A 23877-nucleotide genomic window follows, 5' to 3' on the forward strand; every position below is an offset into this window, starting at 1 on the left:
ACACAGAAGGATAGACTGTTCTACATAACAGTTTTGAATTGGGGATTCCTATTCACATTCCTATTCACAATATGAACACAGGGTCTTGACCATGTGAGGCACAGGAAGCATTTCTTGTTCGAATAACATCCTTCAACCCACTAGTCATTTCACGGTGGGAAAGTATGAGTCCTCCAATGAGGCAGACTATCAGATCAAGCAGGGGAAGAAATGACCATGTTTAAAGAAGCATTCAAACCATATCTTGGTTTACAGGGAAGCCAAACACCACCATAAATAAGCAAACAAACCCAAATACATTAGCCTATTTCAGTTTAGGCACAAGCCGGAATGGAAAAGGAGACTGTGTGATTCCACCCCTGCCACAGCATTTTATCCTCCTTTGAGTCCTGGGTAGAGACTTTATGCCTTATGCTATGCTCAGATCAACTCAACTAGAGCTAGAACAGCCTCACTTACTCCTGCCTCTCTTCCCTATGCCGACTTCCCAAACACGGGTAGCACCAAAAAAACACTGACCTCCCTTGTGTTTCACCCGTGTCTATGTATGTGCACTGAGTGCATGCCTAGTTCCCTCAGAGGCCAGAAGAGGGCACAAGATCCTCTGAAAATGAAGCTACAGACAACAAACCCAACCCCAGTCCTCTGCAGCAACAGCAAATGCTTTTAACTGCTCAGCCATCTCTTCAGCACCCTGTATGCAGTATTTTAAGTAATCTCTCCAGTGGCAGAAAGTTAAATGTATCTTTGTCCTCTACTCCAGGCTCTTACCAAATGCTCCCAACTCTCCCTCCTAAACCATCCCTCAATTGTGTTTATAGTCTAGTTCGTACTCTTAGCCTTAACTATGACAACCTGTCCTTGATGAAATTCCCAGGTTATGGATTAAAGTTAACACAAATGCTTTTACACAAAGTTTACTTTTCACATTTAGATTTTATTAATATCACTTTCTTACCTAAAAGCTACTTAATACATTAAAGATCAGGTGTAACTCACCTACAAGACATCCTTAACCAAACCACTTTCAGTGGCCACCTCCAATCCCTTTTTTCCTCGCACTACCATATCTTTCCCCACGTGGCAATTCTCAAAAACCTTAGTTTCATGTTCTGTCTGTCCAGTCATCCCACCATCTCCTTTCCCTCTTGCCGACGCATGAAATCTAAATCTTCTGCATTTCAGTATGGTATCAAAAGTATACGGGGAACTCCTGAATATATTTTTGTAGGCACCAAACAGAAGAGGAGGATGAAGATAGAAGAGAGGAGATTAGAAAAGAGTACAGCCATAAGCTGAAGAATATCACAAAAAGTTAGCTTTGAGCTTTTCCAAACTGAGGCTGAATGTTCTTATCTCACTTAGATCCATTTCCGTATTCCTCATCTTCTGACACTGTCAACAGTGGGGAATGCTCTAACCCCAGACCGATCGAAGGTCCCCATGACTGCCCAGCCCAGTGGCCTATTTCCACTATAAAACTGCAGGTTTCTGCATTTTAATCACAAGTTTCCATGTTTCTAAGTATACGGGGAGGGGGAAGGCAAAAGGCATAACTTCTGTGAAATCACAAGAAATATATTACCGTTCAGATTCTTGGGGGATCTAAATTCCAATTAAGAAAAGTCAGGTGAGGCGAAGCCATCCATTGCTCCCACTCAGCAGAAGGACACTATGCATTAGTGTTCTCAGAGCCTTCCTGCACACCTAAAATGGCTCTTTGGCAGGACTAGGGGCAAAGAAAATCTATTTTGAGTTTTTATATATAAGGCTCCCTGTCTGGCTGAGTCCAAAACTGTCGCTTTGGCTCCTAAAGTCTAACGCTGAAAGCTTACTGAGATAAATATGGACCTTCTCATTCAGGCTGTCAGGAAATGCGTGGAGCTATTTTATTTATACCCTTAAAAATGATTTCATTTTGGCTTTCCTTTTTTAAAGAAGTTTCATCCAGGGCTTAATTTTGCTGACAACATGCTGTTCCCTAACAAGAAAGAAAAGTGACTCCATATTCAAAACCAGGTATGGGTGTATATACAAAAATTATTGTCTCTGACATCACAGAAGTCCTGCTCTAATATCTCCCAGAGTATTGCAAATCAATTTCTATGAAAGCCACTTATCCAATAACTGCAACTGTGATTTCTTTAGATGAAGATTCTGTTCTAGTGTTTATAGACTAAGAAGTAAATGGTCACTTGTCTACTTGCTGCTCTGGTATTTGGTTCTGTTTAGCTATATTTTCCTCTACTTTTTAAACTTCCTATTCATGCCTATTGTCCTTGGTAAAAGGGTTCTAAAAGACAGGCATGTTGAACCAAAGGGAACAGACCAAGCCACAAGAAATCCTTCAACCAAGATTGCAGCAGTTCCACAGTGCTGAGCTCATCTCTAGCTGACAGTGATATTAATACACTGTTTACATTTATCCTTCCCCAATTGATGCTATCATCTGCCATTCTGAATTTTCCACTGACAGCAGTATTTCTGTTGCTCTTCCAGAGATGTTGGCTACTAAAATACGACTCAGGCTTGCACCCTTATCAGTCTTCATTGAGCCAAGAGCAAGACACTTGCCAAGGGCAAGGGACTTAAGGGTACAGGACCTAGCCACAGTTGAGCAAAGAAAAAGCAGCAGTGTAAGTGCCAAGAGACAGAAGTCAGGATTTCAGCTTGTTTATTTTACAAAGGAGCCCACATTTATTTTGAAGGCTTGCCAACTCACAAACTCACTGTATCACCTGAAATCCACTCCTTGTTGTGATGGCTGCCTATTATACAGCAACGTTGTTTTAGTCACATATATTTAGTAAGCCACTATGCTGTAACCTACCGCCGCCAATTCTGCCAATAATAGCCTTTGGTGTTTTGGTCATGCTAAATCATATTACTCTGAATCAGAATGGTTTGTGGTTGACCTTTTCTACTTCCTGTTCCTCTAAATTACTTCTCCTTCTAAGAGTGTGCTCCTCTAATGTCATATCAACTGAGGAGAACTGACACACTAATACCACTACCAACATAGGAATAACCAGCATAGAGCTTGACAATGAAAATAAGGTGTCCTTCTTCTTTTATAGCATTTAGAAAATATTTTGCGTGATACACTCTATGCACTTTAAACAACTAAGAAAGTATAAGACAGTTTTTGCTAATGGATCCAAAAAAACAAAAATTCTCCAAATACTCTTCAGCACCCATGAAGAAATGACCCCTGTGTTCACAGACAGTGTGGAGTCAAAGCACTGCACAAGGCAAGGCTGAGTGCAGAAAGACAGCCACCCACACCGACTTTACTGACTCTGGCTGGGCTGCAGCTTCACACCACACATCTGGGTTAATGCAATGATATAAAACTGCTGCAGTGCAAAACTTACACCCCCACACAGAACACAAGATGAACAATTCCTCAACTGTTATCATTTAAGGGGCTTTTATTTGTAGCAAAGGAGAGAGTACGAAAAGACTTAGACTCGTATGGGAAAGCCCTTTAAACAGTTCTACCTAGTGCCCTGGAGTCAGAATAAGGCATTGTTTGGGAGAAAACCTGGAGGACAGGTTTGCCTTCTCAAAACTCATTAGAGTTTGGAGTAAGACCTTCGTAAGATGATAGTATTGATTAAAGGAGTTTTATTTTGACAAAGTTAAATTGACTAGAGGAAATGTTGTGTTTTCCGTGGTGGAGAATCAAAATGTGTCCAAAAGAACAGAGTAAATCTCGTGACATTATACACAGAGCAGACGGGAAAGGTTGCGGCCAGGAAAAAAAAAAAAAAGTTCTATTTTACTGTCATTCAGGGAAATCTCTCTTTTCTATCAAAAGCCAATAATCCACACATATTTTTCAAAATCTTCATCTTTTGTACCATCAGTGGATTCATCAGTCATCCCAATGAATATAAAAGGCTGTCACCAATTTATATACCAATCCCAAGAGTAGAGACCTTTATATTCACAGAAATTACAGTGATGATTAAGGCCTTAATAAAATACACAAAAATTCTTCGTTTGAAACTCAGTCAGTTTGGGGGCCAACTGACAGAAACTGCTTCTTTGCCAGCACATTCGTTGCAGATACTCAAAAAATGTTAACCAACACCCCGCAGTATTGTGAACCAGTATTATATTTAGGTATCTTAAGAATGAAACCTGAGCCGGGCGGTGGCGGCGCACGCCTTTAATCCCAGCACTCGGGAGGCAGAGCCAGGCGGATCTCTGTGAGTTCGAGGCCAGCCTGGACTACCAAGTCAGTTCCAGGAAAGGTGCAAAGCTATACAGAGAAACCCTGTCTCAAAAAACCAAAAAAAAAAAAAAAAAAAAAAAAAAAAAAAAAAAAAAAAAAAAAAAAAAAAAAAAACAAAAGAATGAAACCTGTTCCAGCACTGAGAGATTATTTCTCAGAAATTCCGTTTGTCTTGTGTTCAATATATTTGTACTCTGAGACGTGTTTGCCTGCCTGCCTGCATTCTATTCTTGAGCCGTCCCTTCTCGTTGGGTTTATGAAAACTTGGACAGAAAACTGAGACCGGCTTTTCATTTGAGTGGCATACTGCTTTGGTCTCAGATAGTTTGATTTGTAGGGGTTGGGAAGAGGGGAGAGAAAGCTGATACACGTTCTAGCTTATTCCCAAAGCCTCTAAACCCATTCTTATCCAGTATTCTTTGTAGATGAAAATTAAGCGGTTTTTCAGTAGTTGAGAAAGTGAAAAAAAAAAACAAACAAACAAAAACAAAACAAAACTCCAGTCACACAAAACTTTCATAAGGATCCACATATTTTCCTCTAGATGTCTAATTATACATAGCAAAGTGTATTGTTTTTAAAAATTTAGTAATTCAGCATCTCCTAAGTTTTCTTACCCATTTCTCAACTTTTCACGCCCCATTTTAAAGTACTCATTCAGAGCCTACATTATACCTGAAAGGAGACCTCAAATTCATTTCATGAAGTGACATGCATAGGAGACATTTTTCTATGTTTTTACATAGGTATCAGACAGATTTCACTCTGTGTCATCTTTGAAAATTGAATACCACAACCTAGAAGGTCACATTCCTGCCCTCATATAGAAGTGGACCTTGTCTCTTTCTATCCAACCAGGAAGAAAAGACACCCATGTTTAAAAGGAAGCAAATAAGCTTCTTTTCTCAGTCTTCTTTGTTTTACAAAGCTTAAGATCAACAGACTTACTGTGCTCTCTACTGGTAAGATCAAGAGCTACAGGCAGCAACAAACACTTGGGGAAAGCTTTAGAGCTAGGCATGAATGATTACTTCACAGAGCCCAGAAAGAGGCTACCTTGCTGCTGAGTTCAAAAATTACAAGACAGCGTTAGCTGGAGAGCAAAAGCTGGTGAAGTCCGAGCTGCTCCAGGGTCAAGGCAAATATGGGTTCATATACTAATACCATTTGAGATCATGGGCCGTGCCACCAGCTGTTTCTGTACGCTAGACAAACCATATTTAAATACACCCTGGCTCGATGGTTCTCATACTGTAGTCAATATCAGAAGTTCCTGGGGTGTCTGTTCAAAGTATGCAGCCACAGCTCCATGATTCAGGGATTCTACAGCTTTAAGACAAGGCTCTGGGATTTGTATTCTATCAATTCTTCCTTCCACTAATGATTCTGACACATATAGCCCAGGAATAATTTTTAATTATTAATTTTTATTTTATACATATGGATGTTTTTCTTCCATGGATGTATGTGCACTGCGTGCATGCCTAGTGTCCATGGAGGCCAGAAGAGGGCATCAGATCTCCTGGAACTGATGTTACAAATGGTTGCGAGCCTCCACGTGGGTGTTGGGAACCGAATCCTCACCTTCTCCAAGAGCGTCAGTGCTTGTGACTGCTGAGACATCTCTCCCGCCCCAACCATGAATACTCTTGAATAGTGCTGACACATTTTACAAAACATCCAGATAGTATCATTAGCTACATATGGTTAGCTATACAATCCAAAAATTCGACATTTTTTAGAAACCACAGTTGTGCCCCAAACACAGACATAATTGAAGACATCAGTTCTGAGAAGTGAGGTGCTTTCTTTACAATCAGCATGCTAACTCTCTCTGAATCTCACCTGGCATTTGTGTATGTCACATCTTCAACTACAGACCTTCCATTTCTCCCCTTTGTAACCTCCCTTTAAACCACTATTTTCTTCTTTGTGTTCTCTGCCAAAACTACTGTTAAAGTAACAAAACCACAATGGTTTTCTTCTCTGATCCTCTACAAAAAAAAAAATTGTGAGCTCAAAACATATGCAATTCTTTCTAGGTGTGACTACAAAGGCAAAAGGTCACTAGGAAATCACGAATGTGTTCACAAGAAATTATACGTTCCATTCGGAGTTCATCAGAGTCTAAGAGCAATTTATATCGGGAGCTGCGTTTATTTATTTATTTTTTTACATTTATTTGTGGTGGTGAGTGTGTCCATGTGAAAGTCAGAGGGCAACTTAAGGGCACTGATTCTCTCCTTCAACCACGCAGGTTCCAAGGATTAGACTCAGGTTGTCATGTTTGGGAGCGACCATCTTTACCCACTGAGCCATCCCACGGGCCTGGGAGCTGCACGTTAGCCACAGCTAAAGAAATGATATTTTATCTCCACTCTGGAACAGTAAATAAGTCAGACAGGATTGGTTTCCTCATTTTTGTTTTTCTTTTGTCTGGTGACTTTTCTGAACTAATTCTCTAAGGTTTATGTCATCTATACCATAAGGCAGTATGTTTCTGCTCAGTTAGTTTAGTAATACGCTAATGACGTATCAGATAGTTCCTGCAATGGTTTAAAACTGTTTCTCCACTCTTGGCCAGCCTGACGCCCTCTGCCATCTGGGGGCACACTTTCACTGTTCTCAATTTTCAACTCTGCCCTAACCTTCACTCTGGCTTGCCAGAGACTTCATGTTTGCCAGAGGTGAACTGAGATGGCTCTTCTCTCAGGTTCTTCCTGGGGTTTAGACAGCTCTGAACAGATAGGTAGCTTTCCAGATCCCCTGAAGCATATCAGCACTCTCTCAAGTCCATCATTAACACTGAGATCTTTCTTTTGGGTGTTTGGCCACCTCACATAGAAGCCATATTAAAGAGCCGTAGCTGATTTTTTTTGGACAACTGCACTACAGATACGGCCTCTCTCAAGGAGAATGCTGTGAGTTGGGTGAAATAATGAAAATACTTTGTAAAGAGGGTTTCCTCAGGGAGCCATGCGGCAAGTGCAATAGTCACATGCTTCTTAAGAAGCTTCACACATTGTCAGCGTCAGCGCACTCTGAGCTCTGGAAAACTGCTGCTTGTCACAGGTACTGCAATCGCAACTCTGTGGGTCTTCAAGGTGACTGTGGAGTTGGGAAGAGGGACACACTGGGAAGTATTCTCTTAGAAATGCAGTTCTTTTTTTTTTTTCATTCAAAGTAAATCTTCCTCGGATTACTTTAGGCCTTTGATTAATTTCCCGATATTTGGAAAAGTTGATGTTTATCATTTTTACTTATGTTGTTGCCGTTCTTGTTGTGGAGGATTAGATTTACATAGGACTTTGCTCTGCCATCAGGCTGTCCCACCTCATTAGCTATTATTTTATTTTAGAAGCGATTTCTGGGATTGCTTCTCTCTCCATCCCTATTCAAGCATTTCTCTTGAAGGGTTTTATACTAGTTCACGCCTAGCTTACATAGTGTTCCAGAGTGAGCGTGGAACATAATTTAGTTAGTTCAGGCTAAAGTGCAGCTGCTGGGTCTGTGGAGGGGGAAGAGAAGATACTGAGGTAGCAATTTATAATATTATCTAAAATATCCATTTTCAACAACTCTTTAAGAAGGTTCAGATGTGAAGACTAAAAACAGTTTCTATAAATGCATTCAAAGAATTAAGGAAGTCATGGCTTTAAAATTTCTGAAAAGAAACATATGACAATGACACCCTATCATTAAAACATAGAATGCCAACAAAAATAAAGATTTTTAAAGATCCAGATAGAAGTTCTAAGGGAACTTTAGCCAGGCATAGCAACTGGAGCACTTGGGAAGCAGAGCGAGGAAGCAAGGGGATTACAAGTTTCAAACCAGTCTGAGTTACACAGCCCACAATAGTTACACAGTCCACAATAGAAACAGAAACGATGACAGTGAAGGAAGGGAGGGGAAGTAGGGCGGGAGGGGAGAAGCAGGGAAAGGAATTCTGAAGTCTAAACGTACAGGAATGGAGGCTTTCACTAGAAGGTTTCTACAACAGACTTGAGCTTCAGAAAACACCAGATGACTCAAAGATAGATCAAGATAGACAGCACAGTCTGTGTAACAGAAAGTAAAAGTGATAAAACAAATAAGCAGACCTTCAGAGTCCTGTAGTGCACCACCAAACATGCCAAAGGATTAAGGAGTAGAAAGAACATTTGAGGGAATAATGGCCACTAGGAAGAGCTTTGATTCCCATATCTAGACTCAAAATGGGATAGACACAGTATGTATACCCAGATAGATCATAATCAAAATGCTGAAAGACAAACATTGACTCTTGAAGGCATCAAGAAGGAGACAACTCATTACATACAAGAGATCTTCAGTAATATTAACAGTGATAGTCTCATCAGAAACCACAGAAGCCACAGTGCATAGAGAAGATATACTCAGACTGAAAGGGAAAAAATGTATATTGAATTCTACATTTGAGCATAAAGATATGTCTCAAGGATTAAGAGGACTTGATGTTCTTGCAAAGGACCCGGGTTTAGTTCCCAGGACTACATGCAAGCTCACAACGCTCTGTAACTCCAGTTGCAAGGGATCTGATGCACTCTCCTAATCACCATGTACACCAGGCATACATGTGATGCATATACATACATCCAAGCAAAACACTCATACACTTAAAATAAAATAAATAAATCTAAAATTATTTTAAAGAATTTTAGATTTGACAAAGCTATCTTTCAAAACTGAAAAATATCTGATGCATTCCTAGATGAACAACAACAACAAAAATCCACAAAGTATTTTTACTAATAAGCTTGATGTATAATAACTATGAAAAGGGGTCCTTCAGTTTGAAATGTGAATATTAAGCAATAACTCAATCTACACAATGATATAAACACCAATAAAGGTACTTCACAGATAAACATAGTACAGTGTAAACGTATTTTATAACTTTTATCTTCTCTGACCCTCCTAAAGTATATCAATGAATCAAATATTTAAGAATACGTGTAATATGCTCACACAAAGACTTTTCTGGAAATGCACATAACAGCATTCTTCACAATTGCCCCAAACTCAAGACAAAGTAAATGTCTATCAACTGGGAAGTATAACCATACAACAGAACACGACTCAACAGTAAAGAGGAACAGACTACCACACATGCTCCACCGTGGATGAATCTTAAAAACATTCTACAGAGTAAACTATGTTCAACCCAAGAGCCCTTTGCGTGATTCTGCATATATGAAATGTTTAGAATGAGAAAGTAGATTAATGATTGCATACAGTTGAAGGTAGAAACAATGTTTAACTGAAAATAAAAAACAAGGGATCTTACGGAGATCAGAAATGTAAATTTATGGAGACGACTTCACCATACACTAATGTTAGTAAAATCCTGAATTATACAGTTGAAATGACTGAGTTCTGTGGTAAGAAAACCCTATTTCTATAAATTGCTTGTAAACATTAGAAACAACAGGTAACTAGTATGTAGCAGACACTGTTTTATGTACTTGGAATATAGCAAGTCCCTTAATCCTCACAACAGGCCTAAGAAGTAGAAAATACCATTTGTTTCCCTTTCTAAATGACGAAACGGAGGTACAAAGATTAAATAACACAAACACACAGAGATTGAACATGAGCCCCATTGACTTGGCTCTATAATTTGTGATGTATTCTAAACCATGACTCTATTTGTACAGGGAAAACAGGGATATGTAGATATACTGCTATATGACAGTGTATGAAAGAAATTACGAGGCTTGCTTGTTAATAACTCCCTAGGAAACAGGAATGAGGGGGTCTGGAAGGGACCCTTCTACATATTACTCTTTGAACTCGGAGATCTTATACAATTTATAATAATTCATGTATTCTTTTTGTAGATGACATATCTATTTTTACATCAAAGTTCTGGTTATCTTTATTTGTTAGAATACACATTTTAAGTTTTCCCTGAACATTTTTATATCTTTTTCCAGTTCTTTGAAGAATGGTTTTCAGGAGGTCAAATTCTCCATTAATTACCATGACACACTTTCTGCTACATTTCGTCCTTCTGATATCAGAGCCCAAGGTGCTCTGAGGCCAAGAAGGACTGGATAGGGTTGAGACACACTTTAATAGCCTATGCTATTTGCACTGCTTGACAAAACTCTGATCGAATTGGATTCAGGGCTGCAGTGAGCTCTGGTGTGAAGTTCCCAATCCCCAGAATATCCTCGGTTCCAACAGGGGTGCTAGCTGCCTAGAACATTACTGCTGACCGACAGGGGAAGAGATTCTCGCATGCATTTGCTCATGAGAAAAGAAGTCCATTTAATGAAAACTGTCTGGATTTGTGCCTACAGGGGGAGAGTGATTCTGCCTCTGGCATGTGTGTGTCTGTGCAGTAGAGGTTGATTTATTTATCTGGTTTTCTTTCCTGTTCAAGACACTCACTTGGGAATAGACTATAAAAACAACCAAGAGATAGGAAGTATCTTTACTATCAAAGGAAATAACAGCTTGTGAACTTTTAGCTGTGCAACAAGATGCATAAAATTAGTGCTTAATGTTTAAACTATAATAAACTTTTTGTGATCATTACCTTGATTCAGTAATTTTGAGGGGTCCACCAGGAATAACAGGGTGGGTTGGTTTGTAATAATGTACTTACTGTATACTAACACCTTTCATGGGCATGCCGTGAGAAAACAGGATTTACTTTTCATGAAGGCCTTTCTTTTTGAAGATTTCACATGTAGTAAAGACTGATGAGAAATATCTGGAAAGCGGGGGCGGGGGTTGCTTTTGTTTGTTGTTTTTCTGTTTGCTAGATATAGGCTGTGTCACATAGTATCTCCTTGGATATAAAGATGCAACAAAATCAAAAGAAAACATTATGTAGGGTTAGAAGTATGTGGCTCAATGGCAAAACACTTCCCTATCCTGCCCAAGACCTTGAGTTCCGTTCCCAATCACACACACGCATGCACTTGCAAGCTGCACAACACATCACAAACAAGATAAAGTAAAAATCCAGTGAAAGAGGCATAGATTCAAAATGTGATTTATGTTCAAATCCCAGATCTGTCACTACCAGCTATATGACCTTGGACAAATTGGATAACCAAATCTTCATCTTTAAGGTGAGGAATGGGATCGCACTGCCTACCTGTGGTGGTCAATTAACTGGAGCAACTAGTGAGATCTCAAAGAAACAACAATCCTCTGGCTCCCCTCTGGAGAAGGAATTAAGTTAGGAAAGAAAATTCTTTGGGCCAATGGTCTACTTTCTCTTAACATAACATTTCTCTTCTAAGAAAGCTATAGCCTTTCCAGACAGTGAAAATGCAATGCAGCCACACTGTATCCCTCAAAAATCTCCTATGCTGTACCTAGGTATATCCCCCCAGTTCTACACAATGGAGCTACTCCACATGCTCCAGCTGATTGAGTTGAGTAGCTGTTACAGCCACTCTACACTGAGTGGACATACTTGTGAATTGATGTGCCTAGCATACCAAGTCCATTTGACTTGCTTTGGGATATTGCTACCAGACATATTTTCCGAGAAGAGGTGGTGAAAAGCTTCTGTTTTCCAACACAGAAAAGCCCTTCCAAGTCACCATTTCAAACTTTCTTAAACAAAACTTTGAAGATATGCTGATGATACCACCACCAGATCAGGGATGGCAATCCTACCTAAAGAATTTGTGATCACAGGATAAATGTATGTGGCAGAGCCAATGAGGATCAATTTTTACAACATCTGCCCCATTTCCCCCCAAATCTCATAAAGCGCATCACCCTGGTGAAAGAGGCAACTCGGTGAACACCAAATGTGTAGTTGTTATTGGCCATGCATCAGATGCCATAAAAGGCTGTTGGGGGATGTTTGCGTATTCAGAGTGCTAAGCTTCTAAGTGTCAGAGGACAAGGGGAATGCAAATGAGTGTCTAGGACTGACACAAAACTGAAGCATGTAAGAAGTAGCCCTGTTCATCATCTACATTGAGTTCCTCAAGGTAAAATGAGCATAACAGAAGAACAGAAAAGCAAATGCAAGCCCTCTCAAGGACATCAGAAAAGAGGAAATTCCAGTCAACTAGAAAGATCAGTGAACGGAAAGATCAGCATCTTATGCAGTCAAAATAAAACAAGGGGGGGGCGGGTGGAGTTTTCAATGGCATCAGATACAGCAAAGGATTGGAGGAAGAGAAGCGACAAGAAGTGATCGGACTAGAGGAGGTTCACAGTGGTTTCTGAGGTTAAGTGGTTTCTGGGTAGGTAGGTGGTTTGTTATATAAACACTGGCTTCTATATAACGAGATATTTAGATGAACATCTTGGTTATCCTAGAACATTAAAGAGTCATTATAATTAGACTCACTCCTTCACTCATTTATTCCATTAGCATTTACGGTGCTCTCCTAGTGCCTAACTCCACTAAGCTCCATGGGGTAGGGCACCTAATAGAAAAGCCATAATTAAATCACAATACTCCTTTCTTAGAAGCAATCTGGGCAAAGTTTTAGAGACTTCTTTAAAAATGAAAGTCTCACTTCCCTGTAGCTATTTTCAATTTATATATTCTTTTCTAATATAGTAGCTTTTTCTTTTCCTTTTTTTTAATTAGGAAGGTTAGGTTTGCTGACCTAGAGCTAGGGGCACCAATTTGGAAAAAAAATAGTAAAATCAGAATACTGTGAGGAAAGGCAGGAATGGTATTTTTATCTTGTGTGAGATTTTACTCTACAAACACAGAAACCCACACAACATAGTCCAAAGAAATCAACCCAGTTTCACACACACAAATGCTTATATTGCCTTGCATCTCATAACTTAGCAGATTTGTTTGGCCATGCTACTGGCAAATTACTAACTTGGATGTCGATTGGGAGGGTAAAAAGAGCAAATTTCAAAGAATCTCATGTGAGCTCGGAGGGAAAACAGAAATGGTATTTCTACCTTGTATGTCTGTCTGTCTGTACTTCAATGCCGACAACATAAACTGACCGGCCACATGGAACAGGCCATGGAAAATTACCAAGCATTCCACAGCTTCAGAAAATATGCCTACAGAGCTCTGTGTCTCCAAGTGGAGGTCAGAGGCCCCCTTGCAGTGCAAACATCATATGTCTGACAGTAAGGCAGCCCACTGGATGCATTTGACATGCCAAAGACGAAGAATCATTTTCAATTTAAACATGGGTATGCTATAGAGAAAAAGAGCCAGTTTGCCAGATTCTTATAAAAACAAAGTTTCAAAGGAATTTTTTTTATGAGGACTCAACTGCCCGCCTATGTCACAGAAAGAATTCATTCAGCGAACTATTATGGGTTATGTCAGCATGGGAAGGGGCACCGGTGGAAAGGGCATCAGCTTGACTTACATCACTAGATCCCCAGTGTCACCAGCTGTTCTCAGCAGCGAAGGAGTATGAAAGTTTTCACTGCTCAGATAGAATCTGAGAAAGCCAGGGCACTCACTCATCGCCACCAGAATTAAGGTTTACAATCCAGTACGCACAACCATATGGCAGCTTTATGAGTAGCCTTTTGTTGTGTACCATCCAAAATGAGTCCGACTTAAAACTAACCAAGCCACTTGGAAGCATACTGAGAGGCGTACTATTTTTTTCTTCCTCTGCTTCCCATATTTTAATTTCCTACAGTTGTTTTCAGTGAGGAAAAAAGAAACTTTTTACAAACACTAAAGAAAACCTTTACAGGCTTTTTAAGATTAAAAATGTCTTTGAAAAACTGTTGTGATGATCCTTGAAATGCTTATTTCCATACAGTCATTAACCCCTATGCCTAGAAATCTGACTTCTCGAATTTGAAGTGTAACCACCATTGTATTATTAGCATTCTTATGTCGGAAGTCACACCTATCAAGAATTCGAGAATATCCTTTTTACACAACTTCAAGCATTTCAACACAAGTATCTGAACTTCATGAACTAGGTTTTTTGGTTTTTGGCATCTCCTAATTGCTCAAAGTGGGTTTCATTATGAAATTTTGTGTTTGTGTACATGTGTTCATGGGGGAGTGTACATATTAACACCTAAGTGTCAGGTGCCATCCATCTTCTTTCCTGTTTCTTGAGACAAGAGTCTCTCATTGGCATGGAAGTCACCAAGTAGGCTAGGCTGGCTGGTCAGCAGGCCCCAAGGATCTTCCTGTCTCTACCTCCCCAGCACTGGGATTACAAGCATGCAACTCCTTACCTGACTGGTTTAAGGTAGATCCCAGGGATAGAACTCAGGTCTTTGTGCTTTCAAGCCAAGGCAAGCTGTTTAACTGAGCAAACTCTCCAGTGCCATAGGTTGTTTGGGTCTCATTTTCCTTTTTTTCTCTTTTATTTTTTTTTGCAGGACTAAGAATTGGGGTCCCATACCTGCTAGGGAAATGCTCTACCCCTGAGCCCCAGCCCAGCCTTTTATTTCATTTTTATGCATGTATATAATAAACTCAGATCATATTCCACACTAACCTTCCTTGTGCCCTCTTCCCCTCCAACTGGTCACCTTCCTTATCACAAACTGGGTAGTTTTGGACCATTTTATTGAGAATAGAAATTGACTCATTACCATGAATTCGGGGACTATGTGATGAAACAGGGTTCACTATTGGATGCACAGACTCGAAGTCAATGAACTAACAAGTTCATTGTTCTAACGATACAGGAGGTTACATGATTTCTTACGCAACTTTTCAATGCAAACTATCTGACCAAAAAGTCTGACCTCTTAGGAAAATGTTAAGTATGCTATTTAATAACTTTAAATGTGGTCTTACCATAGAGAATACTATTTTTAGATGGAGATATTTTTTTAATAACAGAGTCAAGGTCTTGGCCTTACGTTTCATCCCTAAAACTGGGACTCCATGTGGAAATGTAGGGCTTCACTTTCTCAGTGGAAAACAACCATTCTAGTAGATTTTCTAAAAATTAAAATGATTCTTTTAGAGGAAATGCAGTGTTTATTGTGTAAAGGATGTATATTTATTAATCAAGGATACAAGCCAAAACGAACACTATTAAAATTAACCAAAATGTTGACAGTTGATGTGAACTATTATTTCAGCTTGGTAAGGAAAATCTAGCTAAAGTTAATCAAGATAAGTTCCATTAAATGCATAAAGAAAATACAATAGTTCTGATACCATAAAAGTAATAATAATTTTTCAAATAACAAAGTATAATCAGTATAAATGCCTTAGTTTGGAGACAAAAATACATACACTGGGTGCTGAAAGCAGATGTGTCACAGAACATAGGTAGTTCTTCCTAGTTTCAATGCTTTGCACCCAAAGCCTGAGACAGTTCCCACCACCCAGGAATGCTAATGATGGGCACCATCTGATGACTAGCTGGAAAGAAATTATACAACATGACTCTGCCTATGAACAGAGACTAATGAAACACTTTCCTTCTTGGTGCAGATTAGACAATCAAGCCACATAGTCTTGACTAGTTAGAGGCCCACTCAGGGAGACCAATTTTCTATCATACTACAGAAACAGCAGATTCATATGGGTGAAATTTCCATCAACACTGAATCAAAATAGCAAATTCACAGCACTTTTCACAGTCCCCACACTGAGAAATAAAATTCAAGGGAAACATGGTATTATTTCATCTACAATTTACTAGCTCTTCCAGTGTTTCAGAGACTCAGGGATATATGAATAGGGCAAAAGATGGACATAGACCACGATACACAAATATCTTGACGAATCAGTCTACTGGTGCTGTTTATCAGGCTAATTAGATGCCAGTCTCCATCCAGGTGATGATAGCTCATAAGGGTAACCTTCAACCTTAATATCCAAAAATTAAAGAAAAAGAAAGGTCAATTGAGTTGTTACCTAAATGTCATCATCTGCATTTGCCCGCATTCTGATCTATTCCCACTAATGAAGACTTCCCCATAAGCTCCCAGGCTGTGCCCAATTAAAATATGACAGGTACACGAGAGATTAATTCAACCAGTAACAATTGCCCCCAACATCTGGTTTCTGGTTTAAGCCAGATGAATTTCATATATCTAAATCTAGTCTACCAAAAATATTTTTCAACCAAGCAACACTCTTAAGCACTGATTAGGTATAGTGAATGAAAATTAAGATCTAGGGGAAATGCCAAGATTAATCAAGAGCAGAACGTATTTCCCCTAACGCTTCACAAATTAAAAGTCAAGGTTAGATTATTTCTCCCTACTCAAGGTCAACACACATGAGAAAGGAGACCTCTTGTGATCTTTGGGTTGACATGTGTAGATGAGCACTTAAATTCAGACATGCTCTTTTATTGAACAAATGCTTGAAAAGCAAGCATGGATAAGCTACCTTAATACTTTTAGACCAGCCTTGCAACTAGAACCCTGACCCACCTAAACAGTGCTTGACACCAACAAGATTTAAATAAGCTACTGGAGAAGACCTTGGAAAACTTAGTTCATAATTCATATGCACAAGCTACCATAATCTCAATATGAACAGTGTTAAGAACCAAACTGAACGCACCTTAAAGTAAGAGAGAAATAAGCCCGTGTGTCTACTGGTTACACTATTTCATACTGATTATTTGTTATGGCACGTGAGAGGCAGTAGGCGAGAAAGATTCCAATTAGCTGTTGAGAAAATATGAACAAAATTAAACACACACGTACAAAGAATTAAAGAGCTCAGGATATGAATGTATTCTCATTTTATTTGTAATTCACCAATAATTTTCTTCCTTAATGTTTTTTTTCCACCTGACTAATTAAGCTAGCTACTTCTGCAGTGCCTAGGTCACATTCAAAGACCCTAAAAAGCCTTTCTACTAACCATGACCCAGAACTTCACAACCGACACTAAGGGAAAACTCAGGAGTCATGGGTCAGCTACTGAAAAGAAAATGAACATATTGTTTATAATACACATCTTATCAAGTAAAATCCCAACCAATGTGGACAAGTAATTTCTTGGATGTACTTGTGCTGTCCAGTACAATAGGCGTTAGCCTTATGTGGCTGCAGAGGACTTAAACGTAGTTAGAGCAGCTGGAGTTTTACTTTTATCTACTCCTTAGACTGAAGGTGGCTAGTAGCTGTTACACTGGTGCAGATTTAAATAGTAAGGAATGCTACTCTGTAAATATATTGAGACTAGCCTTGCATTAGTCTTACTTCTATAATGCTAAATGTAAAAAAAAAAACACCCACTTTAAAAATTCACTCCAAATCATACACAAACTTTTCATGCTACAGTGAACAGCACAACTCAGGGGAAGAAATTCAATTTATAGTAGAGACTTGTGTGATCTATTTACAACCCATCAGCCAGTTGCAGCTCAAGGAAAAAAAGACTTTAATAAAGTTTTAGAACCCTGACTGATACTGATCACAGAATAAAAGCAAGATTCCTATCAATTTATCTTTCGGCCAACTATGAGGGTAGTGTGTCTTCTCACAGTTAACTGCTTTCTGACAGTATGTGCTGGGCCTGGGATGTGGCTCAGTGGTAGAGTGCTTACACACTATTGCTAAGACTCTTGGTTCAAGCCCCATTCTCTCTGTCTGTCTGTCTCTGTCTCTCTCTCTGTCTCTCTCTCCTCTCTCTCTCTCTCTCTCTCTCTCTCTCTCTCTCTCACACACACACACACACACACACACACACACACACACGTGTATGTATATATGTATGTTGTATACTTACTGGTAGGATTAAATTCTAAGTCTTACTTTTATAGATTCAAGGCATGACTGGCTATGAGGCTATGACACTGGGAATTAAAATTTAGAGTTATTTGTAGTCGTGTAAAACACAGGAGTCAGGAAATCCTCCACTTAAAAAAATTAACTAAATAACGACTCAATTACAAATCAAAATCAATAATATACATCCCAATTAAGTCCCATGACTTCACCATAAGAAAAGCCAGAGGATTGCTATCCTGTGATGAACAACTAACTGCTTTGTGAGAACTGAGACTTCTCTTACATCGTCTTCACTGTCCAGTCCCCGAAGCAAAACTGTCATGTCTTAAAAGTGAAAACCAGCCGGGCGGTGGTGGCGCACGCCTTTTATTACATCACTTGAGAGGGAGAGGCAGGTGGATCTTCTTGAGTTCAAGGACAGCCTGGTCTAATTTTGAGTTCCAGGACAGCTAGGACTACATTGTAAGACTCTGTCTCAAAGAAACAAAATCAAAAATAAAAACAAAAACAAAAAAACCTTCTCTTATACCTACAAGAATGAGACATTTCAAAATAACAAAGAAAGTTTACCTGAAAGCAAGCAACTCCAAAAGAAATTCCAGCCACGACTCCCATTTCCGACTCTATAATTGTCATTACCTTTATGAAACAACCCTAAGGAGAGAGGGAAAGCCGTTCAGTACAAACCAAGAAAGCTCTCCTCTTCTTCCTGGCAATTACTACTTCGATCAGTCAGTTGTCCCCAGAACATGGTGGTGAACTACTATTAGCCCTGGATTATCATTTTCCTGAAACCCAGCCTGTTTCATCTACCCTCAGTCTCAACTAGTTCCACCATTCGGATTGTGCATTGGAAAGTCGCTTGCTAGTTGTATGAAATGCAAGTACCAGCTACCCCGAAAGTGTATATTCATGCGAGTAACACCTGTGTCCATTTTGTATTCCATTCAATCCTCAAATACCATCAAATAAAAAGTCCTAAGAGGAGCCTTACCTCTTCGTTAACTTTATCTGCATCCCTGTGTGGAAAACAACCTTCCAGTTTACAGCAACTCTTGGGAAATCCTGTTTCTGAGTAATAATTAGTACCTTTCCAATCCCTGTAATTCGTGACACCACAACAATGCAACTGAAAAAAAATTTCAAAAGTATTTGTAGTCGTTCATATTACTGGTTTGCAGCCAAACAGTTAACCTTACATCATCTTCTATTATAATAGGTCACCCAAACAATAGGTAATATACTCGACAATCTCTCTTCTTGATGAATTCAAGAGACTGGCACTTGAACAAGAAGCATCAACGTTTTCGACCGGCTTTACTGCCCTGTCGTAGTTGGCACTAACAGTGTTTGTCTATGATGTAAGTGGAGAGGAAGAGAACAAGGACACGTAGGTAGGATAACACAGAGCTATGTAGTATCACCCCACACCGGTTTTCCACACAAGCGGGAAACAGCTGGCAGCCTAGAGCCAGCCAGCCTTTCCTCTGAAGCAATAAGGAATGTACTTCCCTCTTGAAAAGGCACCAGCTCTACCCACTTACCGTACGTTGGATCTTGTCTACAGCTTCACTTCTATAATCCCTTGTGGAATTGTATTCCTTCAAAGCGTTTTCATAGTTATTTTTAAAGCTGTTCTTAATCTGTATCAGAAAAGTAAAATGCCAATCAACAAGCATTCAAGAAAATACTTTGATTCTTCTATAGCAAATAAGAAATTCTCATATCTGCCCAATGGTTAGATCTTTGATGTGTGGTAATTAGCTTCCGTGGTCCAATTCTGTCTACTAAGGGATATCGTTTGACTGAAAGGACTATTAAGTAAGATGTTACAATGTGTCTCACTACAAGCTAAAGGGGCTATGAGAGCATGTACTCAGCCTTCAGTCTTCAGCCGAAATATTTCTACACGTACAAGTCTGATGCCTATCCAATGGGGCTGCAACTTTTTCCTTCCGAAGACCGCACTGACAGTTCAAAGAGCACTTGAACACACCCTCCCTACTTGATGAATGGCTTCACAACAGTGCCATGTTCAGTTGATTTTAATATACGACTATTAAGATTGTAATGATTTGCATTAATTATATCTTTTCAATATGTGACTTCTGGGATAGTATTAACTTTGTTATGAACTTTGTATTTTACTTTCCTATTAGTAATGTTATAAAGGTCCACTTTAAAAGGTGTTTGTGCACCAAATTACAACTAGAAGCTAGTGTGACTGTGGTACCATTTTCTTCTAGTGATTATCATTCTACAAATTTTTGAATGCTCATTTACACTACAAGCATGTCAGAATTTTTACTGGAAATCCACTATCATCAGATGCAGATTGAAAGCTCAGCTTGAAATACAGCTTGAAGTGGTTTTTAAAATTAATGAAAGCTAACGAACTGTGCTCCTTAATTTACCCGAGATAAGAGGGCAAATTTTAACGCAGTAGGATTGTCTAATTCAGGCTTACCTCATGTCTGAAAACAAATCCTACAATGGCGGCAACTAGTTCGACTAAGAAAATGAGTGTCAGAAACATCGCGTACTGTAAGATAAAAATTTAAAAAAAATTCAAGTTAGTACAACAAGACTCAGCAGTTGCAAGGAGGAGGGTGGAATTCTGTGCAACCAGTTCAACATATTTTCACTGGAAAGGGCAGGGAAAGCAGGATTAAAATGTCTACTTAAATATGGAAGCCAGTAATGGGACAGTTAGTTTTTTTTTCATAAGGAAAGGGAAAAAGTGTAAACAGCTGTGGTCAGTTCTGAGAAACAAAGATGCTAGGCTAGCACATGTGAGACTTTTCTAGGAAAACCAAGAATAGTCTAAAGAAATCAAGGACTCACCAGTTTTAGCATCCATGCCGAGGCTCTACAGGTAGCAAAACAACCAAAGGTGCCCAACAGAATGATGACAGTGCCTGTGCCGATAAGCACAAAAGGGACATTGGTGGCCTTCTCATTTAAGAGGGAAAAATAATTTTCCAGGCTCACCTTGCCCCAAATGCCAACGGCAAGAAGGATAACACCAGTGATCTACGTGAGAAATCAGAGAAAGAAACAATTAGGCACCATACAAGCTTATATCTTCTATCACAAACTCAGTAAGTGTCTAAGACACAATGTGTGCGAGAATTAATTTCAGCAGTCTGGTTGCCACAGTGCGATAGGATAAGGGATGGGGGTCGGGGAGGGCAGGTGCCCATGATGCAGGAAAGGGTTCTGCAAATAAAAGAAGCTTATGGACAAGGCATCTTCTCAAAATTGCATACATCTGTTTTATTGTGTAAAGCACATACCCAATGGCATACGCGTCTAGAGATCAAAATTTCCTTAAGCAGTTTACTCCCGACAGAGAAAGAAAGCCATCTTGTAAGGGGGAGGGTCAAAAGCATTTCTGGATTCCAGAAACTTCTTGCATCCCCATCCCCAATTTAGGGATGGACATGGGATACAAAGGGGTGGTACACAAAAGAAAAATCCAAGGATAGACTGGCAGGAAGAGGATCACACCATACTTACCTGTGAAAAACTCCCCTCTTATGAAGCAGTGAAAAGAGAGATATTATTATGCAAAAGACCCCTCAAAGGGAAGGAGACAAGTCTCTCATCTCCAAAGGTTCAGAGACACCATCTGTGCTCTAGGAGCCTTAACTCCGTTCTTCATCTCTCTCTCCGACCTGGATCTCCTGAGACATCTGGGTCCCACTTCAACCAGGCACCTCACATCAAGATCCCAGCGCCAATGCTACAATACAACGCCCCAGCTCCAATCTCAGGGACCCCAGCACTGTGGCCTAGACCACTCGTCACCAGCGCCGGGGTCTCCGGAACCATAGCCGCCCAAACCTCATCCCATTCCAGACCTGAGGTTCTCTGCTCCGAGTCACACCCACCGCCTAAGCCAGGGTTCCCCAGCCGTTCCCGTGTCTCACCCAAAAGATGAAAGTGTAGATCAAGAGAACGCTTTTGAAACAAGTAATGACTGGTTTAGTCTGCAGCCTCCGAGATGGGGACGCCATGACTAGCCCGAGACCCTGCGCCTCCGCACGGGGCGAACACTCGAGCCAGCCAGGCGCGGGAGTTCCCGAGTTTCCCCGGAAATTGCCGAAAACTTACGAGTATCTGCAACTGAGAAGAGCCGGAAACACGCTACGATTTTCTAGAGGGTCAAGTCTAGGAGGCTGTCCGGAAAGTTGCGACAATTTCGGAGCGCCCCCTGCTGGAGATTACTTATATAAAGGTTCTAGTGGAGCTTGCTTCATTCTTTTGTTCCTCCCATGGAATCTTTCCCGCCTCCTAACCATTAGTCTCCACCAGTCCTTTTTTACTTCATCGTTAAGTTGTTAAGTTGTCTATCACTGCCCGCAGTGCTGGAAGGGCCAGCCTTCCAGGTCCCTAGTGCCCTAAAAGAAAAGAATAAAAACAAAAATTAGATTGCCCTCCACTTGGATACGATTTTTGCTTCTCATGGGAACAGGGTAGGGATATTTTCTTCTAATCAAGTTTATATTACTTATATAAAAAGTACATAAATACATATTAATTAATGAAGTGATATAGGCACCTTGATCTCCCTTTTTCCTGACGCATTAGTTCATTCCCTAGTGTTTTCTTTCTAGAAATGGAGGAGAGTAATAATGGGGTGGCGGGGGGAGACTATTCTAGTCTAGACTTAGACTAGTACAAAGTCTCAGCGTCAATATATTGATTGATATATATTCCTGTTTCTTTCATAAAAAACATATCCTTTCATGAAAAATTGTAATCTCTGGAAAACTGAGTTGAAACCAACACCAATCGTACAAATTTATATGTCCCTTTGTCCATACAGTGAGACACAGCAGTGAAGTTTTATAATTGGATATCCAGACATTTAAAATGTGAGAGTGAAAAATGCTATTTTCTCCTGCTAGATTATGTGTGTAGGTGCTTGCTTTGGTGTTATGTATTATGAACATATTGATCTATATTTTATATCAAAGAATACATATTGAGGACTGGTTTCTTTTCGTTAAGTGTGTGCTGTCACTACAGGGCAATATCAGTCTCTATGCAATATGCTTTATATTCAATACAGACTTAACAGCCAGGTTATATGTTCATGGACAACAAGTAGATGCCCAAATTTTTCTACTTGAAATTTTGCTTGAAACACATGCTACCACAGAAACAGAGAACAGAAAAGTTCCATTGACTTGATCATGCAAAGCTTTCCTGCACTTTAAATATTGACCTAGGACCAGTTCCTATAACACCCAACCAGATGTTTGCAGTCCAAGGAAATAACATTTGGAAAATGAGTTACTTCATTGCCAGGGTTTATACTAAGTTTTATCCCCAAATTACAAAGATGTGATTCACAAATGCATAGAAAATGGAGTGTGTGTGTGTGTGTGTGTGTGTGTGTGTGTGTGTGTGTCTGTGTGTGTGTCTGTGTGTGTGTCTGTGTGTGTGTCTGTGTGTGTGTGTGTCTGTGTGTGTGTGTGTCTGTGTGCGTGTGTGTGTGTCTGTGTCTGTGTGTCTGTGTGTGTGTCTGTGTGTGTCTGCGTCTGTGTGTGTGTCTGTGTCTGTGTGTGTGTGTCTGTGTGTGTGTGTCTGTGTGTGTGTGTGTGTCTGTGTGTGTGTCTGTGTATGTGTGTCTGTGTCTGTGTGTCTGTGTCTGTGTGTCTGTGTGTGTGTCTGTGTGTGTGTGTCTGTGTGTGTGTCTGTGTGTGTGTCTGTGTGTGTGTCTGTGTCTGTGTGTGTCTGTGTGTGTGTGTCTGTGTCTGTGTGTGTGTCTGCGTGTGTGTCTGTGTCTGTGTGTGTGTGTCTGTGTCTGTGTGTGTGTGTCTGTGTCTGTGTGTGTGTCTGCGTGTGTGTGTGTGTGTGTGTGTCTGTGTGTGTGTCTGTGTGTGTGTCTGTGTCTGTGTGTGTGTCTGCGTGTGTGTCTGTGTCTGTGTGTGTGTGTCTGTGTCTGTGTGTGTGTG

General features: G+C 40.0%; 1 protein-coding gene across 3 annotated transcripts; it reads right to left on the reverse strand.

Moving 5' to 3' along the window:
- Positions 1–15187: 15187 nt before the first annotated feature.
- Positions 15188–22013, reverse strand: Tspan6 (tetraspanin 6). Of its 3 annotated transcripts, XM_052735388.1 has the most exons (9): positions 21844–21946; positions 21431–21447; positions 20756–20944; positions 20379–20453; positions 19456–19554; positions 18906–19040; positions 18482–18565; positions 16734–16840; positions 15188–16028 (listed from the first exon to the last, which is right to left on the reverse strand). In XM_052735388.1, the coding sequence occupies exons 3-8, from the start codon at positions 20765–20767 to the stop codon at positions 16772–16774; spliced, it is 474 nt and encodes a 157-aa protein (XP_052591348.1). In that variant the 5' UTR covers positions 20768–20944; positions 21431–21447; positions 21844–21946; the 3' UTR covers positions 15188–16028; positions 16734–16771. The 3 variants fall into 3 exon arrangements, with proteins under 3 accessions (XP_052591348.1, XP_052591341.1, XP_052591355.1); XM_052735381.1 differs by lacking the exon at positions 21431–21447 and having other exon boundaries at positions 21844–22013; XM_052735395.1 differs by lacking the exon at positions 21431–21447 and having other exon boundaries at positions 20756–20829; positions 21844–21966.
- Positions 22014–23877: the final 1864 nt, after the last annotated feature.

Source organism: Peromyscus californicus, unplaced genomic scaffold, assembly GCF_007827085.1.
Source record: "Peromyscus californicus insignis strain IS unplaced genomic scaffold, ASM782708v3 Scaffold_10__1_contigs__length_136768540, whole genome shotgun sequence".
In the NCBI taxonomy this organism is placed as follows: Eukaryota; Metazoa; Chordata; class Mammalia; order Rodentia; family Cricetidae; genus Peromyscus; species Peromyscus californicus.